The sequence below is a fragment of the Pterocles gutturalis genome, unplaced genomic scaffold (assembly GCF_000699245.1).
Source record: "Pterocles gutturalis isolate BGI_N339 unplaced genomic scaffold, ASM69924v1 scaffold3103, whole genome shotgun sequence".
In the NCBI taxonomy this organism is placed as follows: domain Eukaryota; kingdom Metazoa; phylum Chordata; class Aves; order Pterocliformes; family Pteroclidae; genus Pterocles; species Pterocles gutturalis.
The window spans coordinates 2739-21616 of NW_010125265.1; the positions used below are offsets into that span (position 1 = coordinate 2739).

General features: G+C 38.9%; 1 protein-coding gene across 1 annotated transcript; it reads right to left on the reverse strand.

Annotated features, from left to right (window-relative positions):
- Positions 1 to 1152: 1152 nt before the first annotated feature.
- LOC104465446 (FSD1-like protein) lies at positions 1153 to 18033 on the reverse strand (the record flags this gene model as incomplete). The annotated part of the gene is made up of 9 exons (XM_010078490.1): positions 1153 to 1272; positions 3062 to 3150; positions 3491 to 3742; positions 4213 to 4310; positions 8187 to 8219; positions 9877 to 10003; positions 13770 to 13868; positions 14198 to 14407; positions 17912 to 18033. Coding segments are annotated over 9 exons (1150 nt in total), but the record flags the coding sequence as incomplete, so codon positions are not given.
- Positions 18034 to 18878: the final 845 nt, after the last annotated feature.

The window sequence follows — 18878 nt, forward strand, 5'->3', positions numbered from 1 at the left end:
TTTTCCTTGCCCTTACAAAAGGGGAAAGCATCAAGATGGAGCCTATAAAGAGATCCTTTAGAATATGATCCTCTAAATACCAGTCTCATAGCCACATATACATGGTATATGGTACAAGCTAGCAAGTTAAGAGTGGGATTTTTTATATATATATATATATGCTACATCTCTGCTGGATAAAGAAATTATGCAATTTTTGGACTTCTCTGGTCATCAGAAAGTTCCAGGAATCCTCACTAGGCTAGTCAAAACAGGTAGCAAAAATATGTGCCTGGGCTCAGACGGTATTGCCCTATCACCAGGAATTTAGTGCTGCTTCTGCTCAAAGCCAGCTTGGATATTGACACAGGTGTTAGAGAAGCTTTAGCCACCTTAAAGCTGGCTTGAGAAAAAGCTGAAAGAGGTTTTAGCAATAGCCACCTCCCACTCCCCATCTTCACCAGGGGGACGCATTTAAACTGAAGCTCTCACACTCTTTTTCCCAGCCTCAGCTGCATTGCAGCCTTGCTATCTGCAGAAAATGATTCAATTTGTTATTTGCATCTGATGAACAATGTGAATTGTCAATTTTCAGAATCCAATCAGAATAATGCCACAAAGCTGGAAAGCCAAGAGGTGACCCAAAATGAAGAACCTCAGACAACAGTACCAAAAAAAAATTCTTTTGAAATCATACTGCTGTGATATTTTGCCAGTCTAGGCTAGCAAATCAATACGCTTTTGAAATGCATGTTTGTATCACAAGTTCTAATTGGAAGCCCAATAATAATAAAATATATAGTCAATTCATGTTAGGAGAGCTAAGAAAACTGTATTTGTTATATTCTTCATAGAAAAATAATACTGATAACAAAATTAATATTCAAGTCCATAATAAATGCTTAAATACAGTATTAGAAAAGTACATAGGTACAGCTCTTGATTTCCCCACTTATTTTTCAAATAGGCAACAGTTCAGTTTTCTGATATTTCTGTCTTGATTCACAGTAGGTTCATAATACTTTAGCCCCAAACATTTGCGTTATCAGTACCCAGGCCTTAAAACAGCAGTAAGTAGCAAACTCAGTTTAATCCAATTCTCACAAACTTTTGTGAGTAGCAGCTACAGAGAAAAAAGAACCATTCAGCAAGAGAAGTGTCTAATAGACATTACTAGGCAATATTGTTTAGACTGCTTGTTGAACCACTCAACCCATTTTCACTTTTCTGGAGTGTTTTCACAGCACTTGGCACCTGCAATCCAGTACTCACTGTAAGCCCACCACACCAAATCTAAAAGAGGGGAAAGAAAAAAAAAATCAATATACTGAACATTATGAAGCACGTCCATCTCTCTTCTCCCATCCCATCATGGATCTAACACATAACTTATCCTGCAGCTTCATTTGTCTTCTCTCTTGCTCTCTAGTCACAGCACTTGCTAAAATATTCTCATCACACAGAAGCCAATTCTTAAGACCATAAAGTTTAAGATGCTTCAAATACTATGCTTTATGACTAAGTTTATAACCAAGTGTAAGATCTTATACTAAAAGACTTGCTCCTAATGGGAAAACTTCTGTGAAGACCAATGTACTAGCAGCAAGTACTTAGAATGACAATGAAAAGCAAAACATCACGTCTGAAAGCCGTGCTTAGTTTTAGTATAACAAGGCAGAATTATGCCAATGTGAACATAGACAAAAGAATTAAGTTTTGAGAAGCTTCAGGGGCACAGGTGCCAGTTATCTCTATTCTACAAATGAGTTACATGAAAGAATGTATATCCATGTTTATGATTAAATTTGAAATCTGTATTTAAGTAGCTTGTCATTTTTATTTTAACTGTTCAGGCTAACACAAGTAGCATTTATAAGACTGCCATCATTAAGTACTAGGGGCTGTATGAGATGCAGACTAATAGGCTGCAGTGTGGTAAAAAAAGTTTCCCTGGGTGCCTTTGGAACTGGCTTAATGAGTCAGCCTTAGCAATGCATACATTCAAGAGTTAGAGGGGCTTACGTGTATCCCAACGGTTCTGAAGCTATTGTGTTCCTGTATGTTGAAAAGGATCAGCAAAGCAACTTGCTTAGTCACCTCCAAACAAATAGCTATTGAAAATCTAGACTCCTTTTGTCTGTACATATAGTCAACAGTAGAAATTGTGAAAGGAATTCTGTCTGACACAAGTGAAAATCAGCTGTTTGGAAATGCTAGATGTAAGGCTGCCTGAGCAAGTTACTACTTTTCCATTCTTCCTCCCTGTCCAAAAGAAGAATAATTTTATTAATTGGCCTAACCACACTTACCATGCTGTGTTTCCTATGCTCTGAATTACAAGAGCTAGAGATCAGTGCCTAGCCAGCTGAGTTGTTAGTATGAACTAGCATGCTAGCCTCCTCCTGATTCCTAACTTTCCCAGACCTATATACTCTGCTCTCAAAGTGTGATGCATTTGATGGCACCTTATAATGCAGCTGAGGCCTCCAAACTTACTTAAACAAATTACTTAAATCCTTAAAGGAAAACAAATATGCAGTAACTAAACCTTTTCTTGTGCATTTTTTGCAAGGTTTGAAGTCTTTAGAATTGCAGTAAGTTTTCACTGATTAGCTCAGAACCAGGAAAGAGTTATGTAGACTAGTGAAAAGACTGGCACGAAAATCTCACTGAGCTTTTAAAGATTTGAAAGCCTAGAAACTTGTATCTCAGAGGGAAGCATCTGGTGCTGTTTTGTCTCATGACACCTGCTCTGACAGCTTGAAACATCTTGGGTTCCTATCTGCATCAGTTTGGGTCAATTACTGTAGCAGGTTCATAAGCTACTGGAATGTTCTACTAATTTACCCTACAAAAATGTAACTACTTCTGTTTACATAGCTGAGACATCCAGGTGCACAGTTCTCCTGTTGGAATGCTATTATAAGTGCCATGTGAAACAAAAAAGAAAACAGTTAAACATTTTTTTAAATTATTAGTCAGTCAAAAACAGTGCTCCAAGATTCCTCCTTTAAAAAACAACTAAGTCTTCAGTAAACTGAATTTAATGCTAGAAACTGAACAAAATTCTATAGACACTGACCATGAAGCCTGGCAGTAATGGTTGGGTAAACTTTGTTCTGAAGGTGTATAACTGCTCCTTTGAGTTTGCATTATAAAATGTGAGCTGACCTAAAAGAGGAAGAAAACAAGTTGAAATATATGTTTAAATGTAGTAAAAAAAAAAAGTGTAACTTTTTGTAAAATTTATTTTTTTCTAGGGAAAGGTATCCAGAACACACTAAATGCAGTCCACATGACTGAAAAATTCTCAGTTAGTAGCTCTGTCATATAGATGAACCGAGGTCATTTGACATTACAAGAAGTACTACACAAACAGCTCTGCGCCTTATTTTCATAAGAGACTCCATAAATCTGGAAGTAATGTACTGCTTTAGCCTTGTACTGCTTCAGCTTGACACAGAGCTCTAACTAAATTTTTTAGCCAAATCTCATTAAATTGTATATTTACCTCCATCAAAGTCACAGTACACTCCTATTCTGTCTGGAACAGGTATATCTAGAGTCTTGGTTTTATTATTATGTTTTGCTGAAAATGTGGTTTGCAGCCAGTTGTTGACATGGATGCACCAGCTTGAATTGGTCTTTCCGAGCTGGTCAAATTTCCCCAGGTTTCTATATGTTACTCCCACGCTGTAGGATTTGCAGTCCTTCTGGGCTCTCACCTCCCAGTAATGCTGTCCACTTTCAATAGCAGTGTCTCCTGCAAAACAAAACCAAAACAAAAACAAATTTAGTGGCTATAATTAAGTGTACTTTACAATGCTTGCTTCCTTATAGGCACCAGTGACATCTTCTCAGTTTTATTTTAAGGTGAAGGCTTAGAAATATAAAAATATGAACTATAAGAATCAAACAATTAATGTAAAAGAAATTAGAATATAAATATAAAACAGAATGAGACAGTTTTTACTTACAGTCACTTAGACAAGATACATTTAATATCAATTCACATTTAATAGCAGGGTATGTCAGTCACTAAGAGCTTTGCAATAAAGAGCTTCAAAAGACTTGAAGACGCTTGGTGTAGCATGAAATTATGGTGTTATATAGGCAAAACAACTTCTGTGCAGCACAGCATCAAGTACATGGCCTTGAACAATCACAAATTTTCCCTCAAATTCTGCCTTCTCACAGCACTACACCTCTATCAGAAGTAAAAGTTCACCTTACCCAACACTGTGTATGATTCACCAGTAAAATGATCTCTGCTGCTCCTCACTGAGGATCTTGTGCTCATGGATGTCCTCTTTGGAGATGGTGCACCGCTTCTAAGAAGAAATAAACCATTCAAGATTCGGACTAAATTACAGAAATGCACACTCAAACAAGTTTTCGAGTCAATTAGGGTGCAACAAATACACATAAGCTATTGAAATGACACATTAGTTCAGCCACTTAACACCTCTAACAGTATGCATGCACAAGAACTGAAAGAGATGACAGCCAGAAAACAATACAAGACAGTGTAAGAAACAAGTTCAGAGGCAGCTGAGAACGGAAAAAGGAGGAAGAGAGCAAATGTGTGCCACGTGGTTTGAATGAACACCTACACAAAACAGTGTTTCGCCTGTACTGTGCAGAACCTTAGAGAATTCATTTTTTTGGTTTCCCACATAAGATTTCTAATAAGTCTTGTAGAGCAGCTACAACAATCAGATAAGTATGAATACACTGCTGATATTCAATGCCAAAATGCCTTATTTTCACTGGAATTTAAAAAACAATGAATGGGAAAATAACATCAGATATGTTAAAGGTAGGATTTTCAGCATGTGTAATAGCTTGAATAAGCAATGACTGAAATCCCAGGAAAAAGTGTAACCCAATGAAGAATGACAGGAATAAAACTGTGGTAATTTTATTTCAAACTACACACATTGAAGATGATAGCAAACCCAAGAGTGTCAAATCTAAACAGAATTTATATTAAAAGATGAAGTGAGATTTCCAGAATTTAATGCATTACAACAATCCTCAAAAAAAATCAAAACACCAAAAAAGTATATTGAAGGGTATTTAATTATATTAACCCTATCAAACACTACAGAAAAGAAAATTCTGTCACAACAGATTATGCTGAGAAGCACATAGCAAATCCTCAAGAGACATTATAAAATTTAAGAGTCTAATCCCAATAAAGAAAGGCTTAGATTTTCTAATCACACTTTCCAAAAGCATTCTCAGGAAGCAACAGGAAAATAAATTATGATACTTTGCTCTGGATAATATTCTAATGAGCAATCAGTTGCATAAAAGACTGATTTTAACCTAATGAGGTTTTCAAACATTTTATTTACCTCAGCTATGCCCTCAAAACAAATTCCTAGCAATTTAACCATTGAACAAAATTAAGGCTATTTGCAAATTGCAGTGAAAATTAAACCTCAGTAGCCAAGGAATCAGACCTGGTTATTTTTTAAAGGCAATCAGTAGCAAATAATTTTAACTTCTCAGAAATAGCTGTGCAGTTTACAGTTTAATTTGACAAAATTTTAACAAGTCCAAAATAATACTCTGAAATACACGAGACACCATTTTCAAATCCTCATCCTCTGTAGTCTATCATACATTAGCCTTAGGAGAGAGACCACACACAAAATAAACTTCTCTCCAACTTTTCCTTCAGCTACAATTTGGTAAAGCTAATTGCTAATTAAATATCCACTAATGTAGTGAAGTTTAGCTTGTTTCCTTTCCTTTAGCTTGATTCATTCAACACTGATTTCAAGTTTTCTGGAATTGTTCTCAAATACAATTTCATAAAGGGTTAGAAAACATCATTTTTGCCTAATACCTTCATTAAAACAAGGTCACATGGGAATCAAAAGCTGAGTGCTATTAAGCTGTCATACAGAAGTATGCTAGAATCTCTAGTTCATCATCATGACCAAGTTTGTTTTATTCCAGTTACATAAGTCTACAAGAAATCACTGACAAAAACATCTACTTTAGCATCACCATTTAGCACACAAATTTGCCAGTAGTGATCAGAAGACAGCTAAGCTTCTAAATAGATTGCAAGAGCTACATGAGGGGGGTAAGTGTATATTGTGCAGATGCACCACATCAGATTCTTTTTAATTTTTTTAGCATTGAGGAACCTGTAGTTTACTTACCAAAGAAAAAGGCAACAAGTGATAGCATTAAAAAAAAAAAAAGGCAAAGCCAAGAATTAAAGCATAATTACAGGGGAAACCATCACTCTTTGCAGATTCCATCCTCCTTCAAGTGCATCAGAGATCATTCATTCACACTTCCAACAAAAGCTGCTGCGATTTTTCTATTACATTCAGTATAAACGAGTTATGCAGAAAGCAATGTGACCATTTAGAGAATCACCAAAACAAAAATGCAGGTGCTTTGGTAGTATTTTATCAGAGTTAGGAAGACATTAAAAGGTCCTCCATATCATTTATTTTATTCAAGTCTTCTGTAAATGGCCGCTGCATGTGCTTTGTCCACTCAAAATCTAACAGCCTTTAACAGTTCAGACAATGACATTAAAGATTTGGCACAACAGCCTAAAAAAAAAACAGTTGGGTGCCCCCGCCCCAGTGCTTAAGTCTCCCTTCCAATAGTAAAGGAAGGAAATTTTACACCAGAAAGTCAATTTGGTGCCAATTTTCCAATACAGCACCATCTTCGTTGTCTAATATAGTAACTGACGCATTTCTTCCACTATTCAGTGACCAGATATTCTTGTCTTATGGTTAGGATTGTTGCCTACAGCACTGCAAATAGTCTCACTTTTCTTATCCATTTCAGCAAATAAAACATATTCCAAGCAATGTGTGTTCTATTTTTGAGAAGAAAGGCCAAGGAGCCATATCAGAAGTTACCCATGGAGGGACAGCAGAAGTTATCCAGAGGCTTTATTCTAGCCTAATAAATATATTACAGATCATTAAGCATTTTATTGACATTGTGTGTTTCCAGTCCTTGAAAATGTTTAAAACAATTATACTGTAACTTTTCCACTAACTACGGAGCTAGCTTCAAATTTTCCCTCTAATGCAGACAACATCGCAGATATTTTTAACAGGGAACAAAAGCCTCCTGCAAGAATCAAAGCTCATCTGCATCTCCTGCTAGGAAAGGCTTTTGTCTGAGATGCGAGGCTGAATACGTGACCATGTCCTTCTACCAAAGCAAAGGCCAGAACCAGGGAAGTTTTTTAATGACAACTATAAAGAGAGACCAAGTTATAAGACTTCCAGAGTCTGTTGAGCAAGTAGTGATATCTCCAAGACAGTTTTGAAACTTAGTTTAGCAGAAATTGATATGCTTGCGTGGTAGACCTATCGACACTGCACAGTGTCAAGAGCTTATTTCACCTACACAAACTTTTCTCTATTGTTTATCTCAAGCCAAAGTTAGATCCACCTGATGGATGAATAGAGGAATAAAACCTACAAGAAACTAGGAACTTGGGCATTTGTTTTGTTCCCACAACTTCTATACCAGTAAAAAAAAAAAAAAAAAAAGCATGAGAGCAAAAACAGAAGAAGTAATTTCCCGAACAGGAGTTTTATTAGAAAAATAATGAAAAAAACTTACACTTAAAAACACAATTGCACAAGGAATAGGAGAATATTTTAGCACTTCTACAAACCAAAAAAAGAGGTGCTCTCATTTGAACAATTGCCATGAAACTTTTTTTACATACACCACAAGGCTAAACTTTATCCTCTTTCAAAGTGTAAAAACACTTATTTCCTTTCCTCTGATGTCTAGTAACAGCTATAGCACCAGTTCAAAGGCAAAAAGGTTTCCAGATTAAAAAATAAGAACAAAAAAAAAAGTAAAGTTCTCAGAAAATAACTCTTTACTGCATTTGTAAAAAAATTAGTGTGTCATCATATGCCAGAAGATTAAGCAAGCATCAATGTATCTGTAAATAACAGGGAACTTTGTATCAACACAGGACACATTTTTCCAGGAAGACTGTTTTCCAGTCACTGTAAAACATATATATAATCTCTATTAATCCATATTAAACTCTAAATAATTTTTAAAAGCGTGTATCTACTGTTACTGATAAAGGCTATTAGATTTATTTCTTACTACATCAAGCAAAGAAAAGTAAAACAGACTCCCAGCAAAACTAGGTGCTAGACTCCTAGGAAAAAGAGGTATATTATCACCTTCTATTGCTCTTCAGCAGAGGATTCTGGACACTGTTGACAGAAATAAGTAGTCATTAAACTGTTCCATTATTTCTACAGTAAATTCCCATTTTTAAGATGCCACTAACACTTATTCTACGATGCTTCTAGCAGTATATGCCCATAGGGAAGTGATTTGTTTATATATTATCTCAAGCAGTGCTCTTTATATTGAAAAGCACATGTTGAGTCAATTAATTGTCTTTGAAGTAACCAGCCCTGTGGACAAGGCAAGAACAATGGACACTGTTCACATCATGGCTTTAGCAAGGCTTTTGACACATTCCCACACAGTATCCCCAAACCTCAAGAGGTGAGATCTAGACTGGGTAGCAGGCCATAAACTATTTATAGAACCAGCTGAACACCAGGCTCAGAGCTACAGCTAGTGTTCTCCAGATGACAGAACCCCACACAATAGGACAGGCTGGGGGACAACTGAGGGCAGAGTAATTCTGCAGAAAAGCAGCTGGGAGTCTTGGAGGGCAATAGGACATGACAACAAGTGGATAGCAACAGCATACAACACACCTTACTGTGCCCATGTGGCAGAGGTGGCCAACCAGGAAGCGAAGGCAAGTGACTATTCCTCTTGATTTGGCACTTGTCAGACTGAGCCTGAAGTCCTGTGTCCAGGTCTGGGCTCCTCAGGACTACACAGTGACATGCTAAAGCAAGTCCAGGGGAGGGCCAACAACCCAATTAAGGGACTGGAGCACACAAAGACAATTGGTTTTACACAGCCTCAGGAAGACAAGAGCCAATTGCTCTTGTATTAAGGACATAACAGGAAGGTATTGAAAAGATCAAGCCAGGCTTTTCTCAGAGAGGTGCACACTGACAGCTGAGAGGCACCCGCTACTCATTGCATCACAGGAAATTGCAGTCAGATATCAGGATATTCATGGTAAGGATCCATGCTGGAGCAGTTTGTGAAGGACCGTCTCCTCCGGGTGGGACCCCACGTTGGAGCAGGGGAAGAGTGTGAGGAGGAAGGGGCAACAGAGACAATGCATGATGAACTCATCACAACCCCTATTCCCTATCCCCCCCTCTGCTACTGCACAGGCAAGAGGTAGAGAAGTTGGGAGTGAAGTGAAACCTGGGAAGAAGGGAGGGGTGGGGAGAAGGTATTTTAAGATTTGTCCTTATTTCTTATTATCCTCTTCTGACTTTTGATTGGCAATAAAATAATTCAAATTTCCCTAAGTCGAGTCTGTTTTGCCTGTGACAGTAATTGCACAGTGATCACCCTGTCCTTATCTTGACCCACAAGCCTTTTGTTTTATTTCCTCTCCCACTGTCCAGTTGAGGAGGGGAAGCAATAGACCAGTTTGGTGGGCACCTGCTGGCTAGCCAACGTAAACCCACCACATCTATAAGCTATTTTCGTACCTTGAATGATACTCTAACAAATGTATTTTTAAAAGACTTAAATTCTATTTAATGATTAAGACACATTTCTAATAGCTTCCATAGATAGCCTCCACATCTGTATGTCAGTGGAAGAGAAAAAAATTCAAAATTTCTTCCAATGAAAGATTTCTGAGTGAAAATTCCTTTGGTGTCCTAGTGTCCTCAAGTGCTTTAATTTGCTTCTGCCCTCTTCCCTTAACTGCCAGATGAGACATACGAGAGAATGTAAACATTTACAAAACAGAGTTCTTACCTGCTTTTATTTTCCTTGCCTTTTATTTTTTCTTGGCCTTTGCCTCCAGTAGGATCCCATTCAACATATGTATCTTCAACTTTCAAGTTCAGGTGAGATGAAGTACTGTCCAAACTGAACACAAATGCTGGTCAAGACAAAATGCAAAACAGTGAAATGGCATAATGCTCTCTCCCAAGAGTGACTATTCACAGAAAATTATAGAAGCAGTAGTAAAATTGTATCAATAATTAAATACAGCTAATACTTTCTGCTAGTTACAGCCTACTCCCTAGATTCTTCCAATCGTGAATGATTGGCCCTCTACAGACAGATAGAAACAGCTTCACGTTCACAAGCTATGGGCCTCATGGGGTACTTCAACCACCATGGTATCTGTTGGCAGGACAACACAGCAGGGCACCAGCAATTGAAGAGGTTCCTGGAATGCACTGATGACAACTTCCTCTTCCAAGTGGTACAAGAACCGACGAGAAAAGGTGCTATACTAGACCTTGTCCTTACCAACAAGGAGGAGCTGGTGAGTAATGCGAAGCTCAAGGGCAGCCTTGGCTGCAGTGACCATTAATTGGTTGACTTCAAGATCCTTAGGGAGTCAAAGAGGGTGCACAGCAAGGCCACTACCCTGGACTTCAAGAGAATGGACTCTGATCTCCTCAGGGACCTACTTGTCAGAGTGTCACGGGACACAGCCCTGGGGGGAAGAGGGGCCCAAGAAAGCTGGTCAGAATTCAAGGGCCATTTCCTCCAAGCACAGGAGTAGAGCATCCCAAGAAAGAGGAAGGTGGGTAAGAATGCCAGGAGGCCTCCGTGGATGAAAAAGGAGATCCTGGACTTACTCAGGCACAAAAAGAAAATATATAGGGAGTGGAAGCAACAATGGGTTAGCTGGGAGGTATACAAAGAGGCTGTCCAAGCAGTCAGGGATCAGATTAGAAAAGCTAAAGCCCAGACAGAGGTAAATCTAGCCAGGGACATAAACGGGAACAAGAAGAATTTCTACAACTACATTGGTGATAAAAGGTAGACTAGGAAAGGTGTGGGTCCTCTCTGGAAGGAAACTGGAGACCTGGCCACAAGGGATAAAGAGAAGGCTGAGGTGCTCAATGACTTCTTTGTCTCGGTCTTCACCAGCAAGGGCTCTGGCTGCACCACTGAAGTTGCAGAAAGTGAAGGTAAGAACTGTGAGAAGGAAGATCCGCCCACCGTAACTGCAGATCAGATTCAAGACCTTCTGAAGAACCAGAAGATGCACAAGTCCATGTGATGTGACGAGATTCATCCACAGGTCCCGAGGGAACCGGCAGGGGAAGTTGCCAAGCCATTAACTTAGTCTTATTTGAAAGGTCATGGCAGTGTGGTGAAGTTCCCACTGACTGCAAAAGGGGAAACATGACCCCCTTTTTCAAGAAGGGTAAAAAAGAAGACCCAGGGAACTACAGACCAGTCAGTCTCACCTCTGTGCCTGGCAAGATCATGGAGCAAATCCTCCTGAAGGCTCTACTAAGGCACATGGAAAATGAAGGAGAGGTGACTGGTAACCAGCATGGCTTCACCAAGGGCAAACTGTGACAGACGTGGTGGCCTTTTCTGATGGAGTTATGGCATCAATGGACAAAGGAAGAGCAACTGATGTCATCTACCTGGACTCCTGCAAAGCGTTCGACAATGTTCCACACGACATCCTGGTGTCCAAATTGGAAAAATATGGATTTGCTGGATGGACCACCCACTGGATAAGGACTTGGCTGGATGGTCGCAATCAGAGAGTTGTGGTCAACGGCTCAGTATCTGAATGGAGACTGGTGATGAGTGGCATTCCTCAGGGATCAGTACTGGGACCGATGCTATTTAACATCTTTGTGGGAGACATGGACAGTAGGACGGAGTGCACCCTCAGCAAGTTTGCCGATGACACCAAGCTGTATGGTGCTGGAGGGAAGGGATGCCATCCAGAGACCTGGACAGGCTTGAGAGGTGGGCCCATGCCAACCTCATGAAGTTCAACAAGTGCAGGTGCAAGGTCCTGCACATAGGTCAAGGCAATCTCAAGCACAAATACAGGCTGGGCAGAGAACTTATTGTGAACAGCGCTGAGAAGGATTTGGGGGTGTCGGTAGATTTAAAACAAAATGAGCCAGCAGTGTGCACTCGCAGCCCAGATGGCCAACCGGATCCTGGGCTGCATCAAGAGAAGCATGGCCAGCCGGTCAAAGGAGGTGATTCTGCCCCTCTACTCTGCTCCGATGAGCCCCCACCTGTAGTACTGCATCCAGCTCTGGTGCCCCCAACACAAGAAGTACGTCAAGCTGTTGGAGCAAGTCCAGTGGAATGCCACAAACACGATCAGAGGGCTTGAGCACCTCCCCTATGAGGACAGGCTGAGAGAGTTGAGGTTGTTCAGCCTGGAGAAAAGAAGGCTCCAGGGACACCTTATTGCAGCCTTCCAATACCTGAAGGGGGCCTACAGGAAAGCTGGGGAGGGACTTCTTACAAGGGCATGTAGCAACAGGACAAGGGGTTATGGATTTAAAGTGGATGAGGACATATTTAGACTAGACATTAGGAAGAAATTTTTTACTGTGATGGTGGTGAGACACTGGAACAGGTTGCCCAGGGAAGTTGTGAATGCCCCATCCCTGGAGGTGTTCAAGGCCAGGCGTCCCTTCAAACCCAAACCATTCTGTGGTTGTATGATTCTTTGAGGTGGTATTTGCTGCAGACAAGTCCTTCATGCAAGAAAACAAACTAATACAACATGACAAGTCCCCGAAAGATGTTTACTTGCAGACTATTCTGAAGTGTCCTAATACCATCAGATACTATAGTTCGATTCTGAAAGAAAGTATACTGGAGATGTTAAGAATTTAGAGCTCAACAGTACACGAGTCTAAAAAGGAATAAGGTAAGCACATGGACAGGGATACTGAGTTTCCGTGGCCGAGTAAAGAAAATGAACAAAATGTTCACACAGATAACACTACCCAAACAATCAAAATCAGAATTATCTTTCTGGCACTGGAGTAAGGAATGTAAGTAGCTATTAAATAGATACTACATATCTGACAATGACTGTTACTTAAGAATATTAAAAGCATTTTAGATGTTACTAGAATTAACATCAGCTCATTCAAATTGCCTATAGCTTTGTTTTTATGAAGTCACATTCACAAGTAACGATTTATATTTTAATTATCCAGTTTGCATCAGTCATTTTGCCTTTAACAATACACACCTGGCCACAATTAAAGCCTCAGGATCATTATTTCCACCATAATAGTTAAGATTTGTGTTCTGTCACAAAACGTCATGTCCAAGAAATTTTCTAGTTTGTTTATAAAACGACAGTAGGAAACCATCCTCAGACCAACCAATTTCTAACACAATGACTTAACTTTAGCAATTTCGAGCTGCCTATTTTTTGAATATTGACAGTGATTAGAATCTACAACTACAAAATAAAAAAAACAACTTTTCAGCACTTTCTATTTACAGAAAGCTATTACCTGTCACGTGCTAAGTGCCAATAAACATGCACTGTTTAGATGCCCTAGGAGTCCTACTAATGCCACAATGTTCACCTTCTCTTGCTATGTGTTGGCATGATGTAGCGGCATGTAATACTGTCATTCCACAGTTCAAAACAACTGGTGTCAAGCTCTGTTGGAGAAAGTTACATTACTACCTCACTTTTAGCATCTGAGTGCTAAAAGGCCAGCTTTGTGCCAATAAGCTTCTTAATCCTCTACAGAAACAGTTGTTTTTCTTTTCACTTACAACGTGTATTTCAGCAGTGCTCATGTAGATGCAGACTGAACATACAAGTTCCTATATGAAGGCAGAAGAGTAAGTACAGGGTTTTCATTACATCTAAGGTAGTAACCAAATTTTACCTTTGGTTTCCAGAGTCACAGGATCAGAGTATTCCCCTGCCACAGCTTTGTTGCAAGCTTGTACTCTAAAGCTCATGTATTTTGTATCAAATTTGAGACCTAAAAAAATTAATGTTTAGAAACTTGAGTTAAGATTAGTTATTGATTATTTTTACAAGACTAAGATCTATTCCATGTAGCTGTCTTCCATCTATCTCAGTCTACAAAAAACAAGCTTATATATCAGTGATGAGCTTCATTTAACGTATAATTTTTCACAAAACCTCAAAGTCAAAATAGAAGACAGAAGCATTATTGTACAAAGCACCCAAAACTAATGTGAAACAACAGAAGCTTCATTACATACAGAAAAATGGGTATTTTGCCAAATTTCCAAGCATAAACAGTTTTATCAATGTTCTTGGTTCTGAAGTATAAAAAACCTTTACCTGATAACGTATATTCAGTAGCTTTAATATAGTCTATCAGTTCCCACCGCTGTTCATCTTTTACTCGAGGAAGCCCATCAAAGTTGGTTTTCCTGTACTCCAGTACAAAATGATCAATTCTGCTGTCTTCTTCAGGCATTTGCCATGATACTGTTATGCAGTTATCAGCAACCAGACATGCTGCTAGGTCTATCTCTGGAGCTTTAGGGACTGCAGAAAGATAAATATATAGATCAGTTAAAGAAGATAATGGATTGAATATTAACCTGTTCTCCTTGGATTTGAACAGTTCAGAAGTTGTCCTTGGCCTATTCCTTTTAGAGGATCTATTCCATTAGCAAAGCACAACAGAGGACTAGGCATAACACTTTCACTTAAGATGCATTTTACAAAACAAGAAATACACATTATCTCCAGAGTGAACATTTGTGTCACATTTTCCAGATGGCTTTTTTTTTTTTGTCAGTAAATTGGGCTGATCCCCTTTTGGAAGCAGTAAGAAGGGCATGCTAGAGCAGAGTGGATTTACAATTAGGAACCCATATTTAGAATAACACTACACATTAAGAAGCAAATTTTGTACTTCCGAGTCTTTGGAAGCTGCAGCCCTCAAACAGCATCACTTAAGTTTACTTCCACCACTACAGACAACTAACAGTGTAATAGTTTCCACTAGCCAGTTGGCAGTTACCTCATCTTTTCTTTTCATCCTCTGTCTTGAAAGAAGGGGAAATTCCTAAGATTCACCAAAGAAAAGACTGAAGTTTTGTTTACAGACAACAGAAGTCTACTTTCATTAAATCAAAGAGTACTTAAGTCACTGGAAAATGTTTTTTGGAAGAAGGCATTTACATACTTTTCGTAGTGTCCAGAGTACATTCAAGGAAGACCTTTGCTAGCAGAAGTGAAGAAGATGTTTTATTGTTTGCAGTTTTTGCAGGAAGGATCTGCAAAAGCTTCACCTTTGTTTCAGCATTCACAAGAGCTTGAAATAGATACAAAAGTGGCTTGCAAGTCTATTTATCTAGCAGAAACATCAAAATAGTATAATACTGATGTATCTGTGGGACTGATAGACCTGGAGATTTTGTAAAAAATAATCCCTTTTCATAACACTCAAACCCTTAATGGTGTTGCTGTGTATAGTTATGTCCCAGTGACCAAGTCCTACTTTCATACAGGTTGCCTTTATGAAGACAAAGTAACTATTTCTTGAACAGATTGTTACCCATGATTCCCATCTACAGTGACTAATGACAATCAGCATTACATTAATTATGACTGAGTCATTTAGAGATGTGTAATTTTACCATCTAGATACATAGATACAAACACCTCCTAGCTACAGCAGGTCTGCTAGAAGCACAAGGCCTAGTTTGCTTTATGCACACTACTCCACACCTTCCCTCCATGATCTGTTCAAATATTTAACCTAGCACTACCAAAATACACCCTTCCTCCCCTCACATCCCTGCAGTTGAAGCCCAAAAAAAATTGAAACTGATGGTACAGGTTTAAAACGCTTGAGAACAAATAAGCTGCACAGGACAGATGTAAAAAAAACCCATTCAAGTCTGTGCTGGTTTTGACTGAGATAGAGTTACATTTCTTCAAAGAGGTTTATATGGTGCTATGCTTTGGATTTGTGATGAAGATAATTTTGGGAACACGGATTTTAGTTATTGTTGAGCAGCATCAAGGCATTTTCTGCTTCTCACACCACCCCATCAGCGAGTAGGCTGGGGGTGCTCAAGAAGCTGGGAGGGGACACAGCTGGGACAGCTGATCCCAGCTGACTAAAGGGATATTCCATACCATATGGCACTGTGCTCAGTAATAAAAGGTGGGGGAAGAAGAAAGGAGGCAGGCATCTTCAGAGTTATGGCGTTTATCGTCCCACGTAACCATTATGCACGATGGAGCCCTGCTTTCCTGGAGGTGGCTAAACATCTGCCTGCCAATGGAAAGCAATGAATGAATCCACTTAAGTGTGCAGCTTTTGCTTTACCTATTAAACTGTCTTTGTCTCAACCTACAAGTTTTCTCACTTTTACCCTTCTGATTTTCTTCCCCATTCCACTGCAGCACAGGGAGTGAGCAACTGGCTGTGCAATGCTCATTGCCTGCTGGGGTTAAACAACATCAAATTCTCAAATGTTAATCACAAATGTTTGCCATGAAATTTCAAAGTCATCAACAATAATTTGAGTATAATATCAGTAAGATCTTTTCTTAGGCAAAAGAAAAATTAAGATGAGGACAAGTATTTCAGAACACATGCCTGTAAATCTCTTCTTAGACAAAAGATGAGGACAAGTACCTTTAAGTTTAGCTATCTGTCCGTATTATTTTTGTCATGGTATAAGCTACCAAACAAAAGAGTCTTCAATGTGTTTGGAGTGATCAAGTCTTCAGCATGAATCTAGCAAGAAGGGGTAAATGAACGCATTACAACACCAAACCTGTTTTCAGCTTCCCACATTAGGGCATTAGTATCTCCTGACGTATGAAGTTCTATCAGTGCTCAGTGCAATTTTGCCTGCAACAGTTTGAGCTACTTGGTGTCAGAGTAATTTGGTATCTTGGCACTACAGTAGGAGAAAACAAGATTGATACCCAGATAGTTAATTTTCCTGTTTTCAAATCAAAGGCCCAAGCAACTTAAATTCCTACATATTTGTAAGGAAAATGCACGTATAAAAAGGGTCATACTAAATAGTATCTTAATCTCGATACAAGACTTTGTTCATGCTTGCTGTTAGATCTAACACTCCCATTCCTGTTAAACAGGTGCACTGGGATCAGCTTATCTAGCTTGTTCCCTTATCTAAAAAATACAGAGCAATGACTGCCACCCAAAGTCTAAGACTAAAATGTGAATTTCTGCCTCAACACTGCTAGCTGACCTCTAGGAATAACACCGGTAATTTTCTACACCAGCTACTACATACTGTATCTGCAGCATACAAGATAAATGGGCAGATATGTAAATTGATGCTGCCAAGTCCTAACAGATTTGGACTAGTGACCTAGAGATGAAACAATTTACATCCCTGCCAGCAGTATTCTTGTCAATATATTTTTGGTATCAGTCAAGGGCAAAGTGGTTTAAATCAGAAAGCAATATGAATAAAAAGACATGAAAGAGACATATTGGAATACTACACCTAAATTCACTTATAAACAGTAACAGATAGATGCATCAATACACATTTTGTTTTATGGCAACACCACTGTCCTAGTAGATTACCCCTCTCTTGCATTTCAGACCACGTCACCATTCTTCTAAACAATATATTAGCTTACAATTCCATGCATAACAGTACTACAGAGGACTAGTAGTCATTTCAGAGTGTCACTAAGCATCAAGCTAGCATGTACAGTCTTGAGAAACTTAAGATAACTTCAGGAAGTATAAAGGAACTGACAACTCAAGAAAAAACACAGTCTGGAAGACTCATTCTTGCTTCCAAGATCAACATTATTTTCTGAAATGCTATATTATGTAGAAATTAACACAATAAGATCAGAGAGCTCTTTTACCCTCAAGGTATTCAGCTTAACATTCAATGAATAAGAAAGAGTTTAGGTACTCTGAAAAATTGGCTCATGAAGGTGCAAGAGGTGCGGTTTTGTTTTGTTTGGTGGGTTTTTTTTTAATGCAGTAACTTATTAATGTAGTAAAAACCTGAACTCACTGCATACAGTTTTTACCTGGCAAAAACTTTACAGCCTTGAGCATGTGCCTTTCCAAAGCGAAGTCCACCATCATATGAGTCATACTATCACTGACCTTTGGTTTCAGAGAGATGCGGAACGCTGAAGCCATTGTGACTCTAAAGTCAAGAAAGCAGCATTAGCAAAATATATTTTGCATTAAGTCCTATATCAGTTTTCAAAAACAGCAACCAGATAAGTCTTTCAAACAGTTAGCCGAAATACTGATCAAAGACCAGAACATTTTTCTAACAGGTAACCGTTTATCATTTAGCACAGGCTCCAAAACAGAAAGTTTTGCTAGCGTGACTGTCTCAAAGAGAATATGGTGCGAGCTCACAGTTGTTCCATATGACTTGGCAAAGAAATACTAGAAGTGACTAGAGAGGAGCTTAAAACTTCTTACTAGTGAAAGAACTTGGATAAGAGACAAAACAAAATTCATATCACAAAATCAGGAATTATGAAAAATCTAAAGCACTGCAGAATCAGGATCACGTTTTTTACACTTAGAAATTTGAAACTTAAACTTCTAGCTTAAAAAGGTCCAAAGACTTTTCTGCTGGACAAGATCCCCTCACTACCTCCAAAGAATAACGCATTTTCATGTGTTAAAATATTGCTCAGAAGGTATTTATAAGTAGCAGTGAACAAGCTGAATATTTTTATTTAATCTCTCGTCTTAAAAGGGAATGAAGAAATGTTTAGGCTGCAGACACCATATTGCTTTGGAACATGCAAGTATCAGATCAGTCTTACAAAAGACAAACACAGCTCCCTCTTCCACTTTTGAAATCTTATCTCAGTCCTTGTTCTGAATACTCCTAAGACCTTGTTCTGAACACTCCTAAGACACTCCTGTATTCCATCAACCAGATCACCAAAAAAAACCAGGAGGACAAGTCTCTTGTACAGTTCTGTAATTCTGAAGACATCGTCCCCCAGGGTTCAGTATTGGGACCGA